Source organism: Pelophylax lessonae (genome assembly GCF_965119305.1).
Source record: "Pelophylax lessonae genome assembly, chromosome: 1".
In the NCBI taxonomy this organism is placed as follows: domain Eukaryota; kingdom Metazoa; phylum Chordata; class Amphibia; order Anura; family Ranidae; genus Pelophylax; species Pelophylax lessonae.
Window position 1 is genome coordinate 493,697,060 of NC_138768.1, and position 7,466 is coordinate 493,704,525.

At 40.9% G+C, this 7,466-nt stretch overlaps 1 protein-coding gene across 1 annotated transcript in view; it reads left to right on the plus strand.

Moving 5' to 3' along the window:
• HDGFL2 (HDGF like 2) overlaps positions 1-7,466 on the plus strand; it is a gene marked incomplete at its 3' end in the record, with an annotated part of 529,328 nt that overhangs the window by 135,504 nt on the left and 386,358 nt on the right. The window contains exons 7-9 of the mRNA XM_082254985.1: positions 278-416; positions 503-575; positions 2,863-3,205. Of these exons, the coding sequence (XP_082111111.1) occupies positions 278-416; positions 503-575; positions 2,863-3,205 (555 nt within the window). The remainder of the gene's footprint in view (positions 1-277; positions 417-502; positions 576-2,862; positions 3,206-7,466) is intronic.

The window sequence follows — 7,466 nt, forward strand, 5'->3', positions numbered from 1 at the left end:
CAAATAAATACCACCCAAAACTATACAAATATAAATACAATATGGAAACGTAATAACTTATGATGTGCAAGTAAAGTAATAACTAAAGTTCATATAAATAAAGTGCCAAGTGAAAAAGTCCTTATAGTCTGCAATGACTATATTTTGTAATTCTTCCAAAAGTGCTGGTGCTCAAAATTGAAAATATATATAATCTATCTATATTAGTTTGTGTGTGTATAGTAAATAATTCATTTGCATGCACTTATTTTGTTTTTTCCTCTTTCGTGTATGGCAGGTTATGAATAATTCTGAATCCGATTCAAAATCAGATTCAAAATCTGTCTCTCATGGTGAAGAGACTGATCATAAGCAACAGTCTTCCTCATCTTCCTCAGAAAAGACTGCGAAGAAAGCACATAAAACCTCCAGATCATGTAGGAGCACTATAATTGCCATTACATTGTTTTTCCTATTAAGGAAAGTACTGTGTGCACTGAGATCTTTTTCTATTTTCTTATAGTGCAAAAATCTGGTCCAAAATTTCAAGGACGGTTATCCAAAGCAAACCAGTTAACCACTTCAAGCAGTGACAGGTAAGCTTGATATTTTCAATTTAGTGATCAACTCAGCCAACAAAAATAGAGAAAATCTGCTGTCTAAAGCCTCGTACACACGCCACCGATTGTTGGCTGTGAATTTTCGGCCAATGTCCGATCGGCCGATTGTCGTCTTGTCAGTATGATGCTTTAGACAACCGACTGCGACTTTTCGGCCGAACAAAATCTGGTGTGCATGCTATTAAATTTTTGTTGGCTGTCACCAGAATGGCCGATTGTTCTTCAGTCAGTACAGATTTCGGCAGACAAAAATGTGATGAGCAAGACTGGGCATGCTTAGAGAAGAAAAAACACACGAAAAGTAAACCATGACATCACTTCTGCAGTTGGTTGTTGTTGGCCGACAAAATTCATGTGCAGTCTAGAGCACATTTCAACCAACACAACAACACTGGACAAAAGACGGCCGATCGGTTGGCCAACAATCGGCGCGTGTGTACGAGGCTTTAATGTTCTGCGGGGAGTCTTCTCTTCTTGAGAGGATGTGAAGATAAATTCCTTGCCACTACACTGTGTGCATTCAATATATTCCAATAGAGGACCACTGAATTTAAAATTCATCCCCTTTTTCCTCATGTATATCTGAAATACTTTCCGAAGGATGAATATCAAATAAACTCGTATTTAAAAGCAATATTTCTTGCATTTGTATTTAAATATTTGTCAAAAAAAAAAAAATGCTCTCACAATTTGAAACTTCCTGAAACTGATTCTGTAACTTGGTACACAAATTGGCCATTTGAAGAGATCTTGCCTCTTTGGTCTTAAATAGAACATTGAACATATACGTTTTCTAAATTCCAGTCAGTCACATGGGCTTCAGAATTGCACTAATTGATAATTAGAATCTGTAATAGGGGGAGACCAGTGGATGTGGTGTACCTGGATTTCGCTAAGGCGTTTGATACAGTTCCCCACAAGCGTTTAATCTATAAAATAAGGTCTGCAGGCATCGACCGCAAGGTTTGCTCTTGGATACGGAACTGGCTAAAAGGGCGTGTCTAAAGGGTGGTAATAACGCATACTCAGACTGGTCTGAGGTGGTAAGTGGGGTCTTCCAAGGCTCAGTCCTGGGACCAACCCTGTTCAATTTATTCATAAACAGCATTGAGGACGGGATCAGTAGTTCTATATCAGTTTTTGCAGATGACACAAAACTGGGCAGGGCAATAACTGCACGGCATGAAGCAGATATCCTACAGAATGACCTGAACAAAATAACAGAGTGGGCAACGACATGGCAAATTAGGTTTAATGTGGAGAAGTATAAGGTTTTGCACTTGGGGACTAAAAACATAAAAGCACAATACACTTTAGGGGGGGAACCTTTGGGGGAATCAAAAATGGAGAAAGATCTGGGAGTCTTGGTAGAGGATAGACAAAGCAATAGCATGCAATGTCAAGCGGCAGCTGCCAAAGCCGGCAGATTATTAGCATGCATAAAGAAAGGGATGTATTCCAGAGATAAAACTATAATCCTACCACTTTATAAAACTCTGGTCCGACCACATCTGGAGTATTCTGTCCAGTTCTGGTCGCCAGTCCTCAGGAGGGATGTTTTGGAGCTGGAGAGAGTCCAGAGAAGGGCAACTAAACTAATTAGGGGATTGGAGGACCTTAATTATGAAGAGCGTCTACAATCGCTTGATTTATTCTCCCTATAGAAAAGACGCCTGAGAGGGGACTGATAGCAATTTATAAATATCTCAATGGTGATAGCATAAAAAAAAAAGCTATTCAGTCGAAAGGATTGCATGAGGACTCGAGGGCGTACAATGCGATTAGAGGAGAAGCGTTTAAACCTCAGGCAACGCAGGGGGTTCTTTACTGTTAGGGCTACAGGATTGTGGAATTCTCTACCACAAGAGGTGGTTTCTGCGGGTAGTATGGTGGCTTGCAAAAGACTCTTGGATGTACATCTCAATGATCAGAACATTCAGGGGTATGAGAGATGATTACGGCCACACACACTTACACAGGTTGAACTGGATGGACTATTGTCTTTCTTCAACCTCAACTACTATGCAACTATGTAATAGTCTGCAAAGATGCTTCTGGATAGTAGTTCTATGTTTTTCTTTTCCTGGAAAAATGAGTACCTTCTCAGATGAAATAATACCAAGAGGAGCACACTGATTTCCTTTTGGAACAAAAAAAAATCAAATGCTTATCAGTACAAAGTTGCTAGATTGTGAAACCGTGTAGAACATTGTTGCACCTAGTGCAGTGATAACAGTATTACCTGGATTCATTTTTCCTTTAGTGATAGTTCACCAGATCGCATAAGTGAGTGGAAGAAGAGAGATGAAGAAAGGCAACGAGATCTTGAAGAACGCCGTCGAAGGGAGCAAGAGGAGCAGTTACGTAGGTTAAGGGAAGAGGAAAAGGAAGAAGAGGAGAAAAAAAAAAAAGAAAAAGCTGAAAAGGGAAACTCTGCAGACAGTGATAGTGACAGTATCCATAGTGAAGAAAAGCCATCTAAACCAGTAAAACGGGCTCTTTCGTCGTCTGATTCTGAAAAAGAAACTAACAAGGCAACATTTTCTCCTGTAAATACGAAGAAGGAAAGGGGCAAATCTCGGTCATATTCTGAAAATACTAAAAAGGTAAGCATTTTTGAAATGTGTCAGCTATCCATTTGTTTTAGAGTGGCAGAAGATGCACTTATTTAGAAATTGCACACCTAAAAAAGCACATAAAATAACTTCTGCACGCCACTAATCCCTGCCTTTATTTTGGTTCTTTGGTCATCTGATTCTGATAAATAAACAAAAAGGCAACGTTTTGTTTTGCAATTACGAAGAAAGTAAGTGGGAAATATGGCAGAAGACACAATCACTACTATTTTTTCAAGAGGTTATGTGTGTGTGTGTGTGTGTGTGTGTGTGTGTGTGTGTGTGTGTATATATATATATATATATATATATATATATATATATATATATATACACACAGTGGGTACGAAAAGTATTCAGACCCTCTTAAATTTTTTACTCTTTGTTATATTGCAGCCATTTGCTAAAATCATTTAAGTTCATTCTTCTTCCTCATGAATGTACACATAGCACCCCATACTGACAGAAAAACACAGAATTGTTGACATTGTTGCAGATTTATTAAAAAAGAAAAACTGAAATATCACATGGTCCTAAGTATTCAGACCCTTTGCTGTGACACTCATATATTTAACTCAGGTGCTTTCTATTTCTTCTGATCATCCTTGAGATGGTTCTACGCCTTCATTTGAGTCCAGCTGTGTTTGATTATACTGATTGGACTTGATTAGGAAAGCCACACACCTGTCTATATAAGACCTTCCAGATCACAATGCATGTCAGAGCAAAATGAGAATCATGAGGTCAAAGGAACTGCCTGAAGAGCTCAGAGACAGAATTATGGCAAGGCACAGATCTGGCCAAGGTTACAAAAAGATTTCTGCTGCACTTAAGGTTCCTAAGAGCACAGTGGCCTCCATAATCCTCAAATGGAAGACGTTTGGGACGACCAAAACCCTTCCCAGAGCTGGCCGTCCGGCCAAACTGAGCTATCGGGGGAGAAGAGCCTTGGTGAGAGAGGTAAAGAAGAACCCAAAGATCACTGTGGCTGAGCTCCAGAGATGCAGTCAGGAGATGGGAGAAAGTTGTAGAAAGTCAACCATCACTGCAGCCCTCCACCAGCCGGGGCTTTATGGCAGAGTGGCCCGACGGAAGCCTCTCCTCAAGACACATGAAAGCCCGCATGGAGTTTGCTAAAAAACACCTGAAGGACTCCAAGATGGTGAGAAATAAGATTCTCTGGTCTGATGAGACCAAAATAGAACTTTTTGGCCTTAATTCTAAGCGTTATGTGTGGAGAAAACCAGGCACTGCTCATCACCTGTCCAATACAGTCCCAACGGTGAAGCATGGTGGTGGCAGCATCATGCTGTGGGGGTGTTTTTCAGCTGCAGGGACAGGACGACTGGTTGCAATCGAGGGAAAGATGAATGCGGCCAAGTACAGGGATATCCTGGACAAAAACCTTCTCCAGAGTGCTCTGGACCTCAGACTGGGCCGAAGGTTTACCTTCCAACAAGACAATGACCCTAAGCACACAGCTAAAATAACGAAGGAGGGGCTTCACAACAACTCCGTGACTGTTCTTGAATGGCCCAGCCAGAGCCCTGACTTAAACCCAATTGAGCATCTCTGGAGAGACCTAAAAATGGCTGTCAACCAACGTTTACCATCCAACCTGACAGAACTGAAGAGGATCTGCAAGGAGGAATGGCAGAGGATCCCCAAATCCAGGTGTGAAAGACTTGTTGCATCTTTCCCAAAAAGACTCCTGGCTGTATTGGATCAAAAGGGGGCTTCTACTAAATACTGAGCAAAGGGTCTGAATACTTAGGACCATGTGATATTTCAGTTTTTCTTTTTTAATAAATCTGCAACAATGTCAACAATTCTGTGTTTTTCTGTCAGTATGGGGTGCTATGTGTACATTCATGAGGAAGAAGAATGAACTTAAATGATTTTAGCAAATGGCTGCAATATAACAAAGAGTGAAAAATTTAAGGGGAGTCTGAATACTTTTCGTACCCACTGTGTATATATATATATATATATATATATATATATATATATATAATATAAGGTAATCATATTAATTCCTGAAATGCCCTCAGTGTAGCTTTTTGTTAAGTAAGTCACACAGCCATTACCAATCGAGCATGTTTTGACATGTGCTAACTTGCACTCGCCTGGGTCGCAGACCAGCTAACTCAGTCTTTGCATAGTAGTAAAAATAACACGTGTGCGTTTTGCTGTTGGTATAACATAAGTGACCGGAATCTGGAGCAGCAGATGAACATCAGATTTTGAATGAAATTAAGCAAAAGTGAAACTTTAGCTCTGTTACTACAAGCTTATGGTGAACATTATATTAGGATATTTAGTGTTTTTAATGGCATAGGCAGTTTAGGGAGAGGCGGGAAGATGTCCACAATGACTTAAGAAGTGGGCAGCCAAAACGTAAAGGACAAATGCAAATGTGGGCTGTGTGAACCTTTGTACTCTCATGCTGGTGTGTTTTTTTTTTTATGTAATCACAAGGGGACAGTTTACTAGGAGTTCATAGAACTTGGTACAACTGTAAGCCAACGTTACTTGTGGAACGGCTACAGGAATCTGTTCAGGGGAAAATACGGGAGCTCTGGCCTGACAAGTGGATTCTCAACCATGATAATTACAGTACAGTTTTTTACAGTCCATTCCGAAAAGTATGGTAATTGGAAAAACAAAAACATCATACTCTCCTAGGTGCTCTCTTCTGCTGTGCTCCTCCAGCCTTCACTGGAGTGCTGTGCTGTGGAGGGGACGGGAGTTGCCGTCTCAGTGGCTCACAAAGAGTTTGAGCAGTAGTCGGTCCAGGCTTCTGGGTGGATCCCAACCAAATGATCCTAACCAGGATCATTTTAGAGTCTGGACTAGCTTTGGTAGTGCAGTACTAACTTCCCTCCTGTGACCCACGGGAGAAGTATAGCTAAAAAAAGCTTTGGCCATACTTCTCCCCTAAATCGTCACTCCGTGTATGTGTGTGTGTATATATATATATATATATATATATATATATATATATATATATTATAAAAAGTCAACATGCATAACTTCACCCCCCTAAAGTCAATACTTTTTAGAGCCACCTTTTGCAGCAATCACAGCTCCAAGTCACTTTGGATAAGTCTCTATAAGCTTGCAACATCTTACTTCTGGGATTTTTGCCTATTCCTCCTTGCAAAACTGCTCCAGCTCCTTCATGTTCGATGGTTTGCGCTTGTGAACAGCAATCTTTAAGTCTATTCTAGATTTTCTATTGGATTGAGGTCTAGGCTTTGGCTAGGGCATTCCAACACATTTACATGTTTCCCCTTAAGCCACTCAAGTGTTGCTTTAGCAGTGTGTTTGGGGTCATTGTCTTGCTTGAAGGTGAACCTCCGTCCTTGCCTCAAATCACACACGAAGTGGTAGAGGTTTTGCTCAAGCATATCCCTGTATTTAGCACCATCCATCTTTCCCTCAACTCTGACCAGTTTCCAAGTCCCAGATGCTGAAATACATCCCCACAGCATGATGCTGCCACCACCATGTTTCACTTTGGGGATGGTGTTCTTTGGGTGAAGTGATATGTTGGGTTTGTGCCAGAAATAGCATTTTTCTTTGATGGCCAAAAAGTTCAGTTTTAGTCTCATCAGATCAGAGCACCTTCCTCCATACATTTAGGGAGTCTTCCACATGCCTTTTCGCAAACTCCAAACGTGCCATTTTGTTTTTTGCTGAAAGTAATGACTTTCTTCTGGCCACTCTGCCATAAAGCCCAACTATGGAGCGTACAGCTTATTGTCGTCCTATGTACAGATACTCCAGTCTCTACTGTGGAACTCTGCAGCTCCTCCGGGGTTACCTTAGGTCTCTGTGCTGCCTCTCTGATTTAATGCCCTTCTTGCCCGGTCCATGAGTTTTGGTGGGCGACCGTCTCTTCGCAGGTTTGCTGTTGTGCCATGTTCTTTGCATTTGGTTATGATCGATTTGATGGTCCTCCTGGGGATCATCAAAGATTTGGATATTTTTTTTATAACCTAACCCTGACTAGTACTTTTCAACATCGTTGTCCATTACTTGTTTGGAGAGTTCCTTGGTCTTGTCTTCATGGCAGTGTTTGGTTAGTGGTGCCTCTTGCTTGGGTGTTGCAGCCTCTGGGGCATTTCAAAAAAGGTGTGTATATGTAATGACCGATCATGTGACACTTATATTGCACACAGGTGGACATAATTTCACTAATTATGTGATTTCTTAAGGTAATTGGTGACACCAGAGCTTTTTTTAAGGG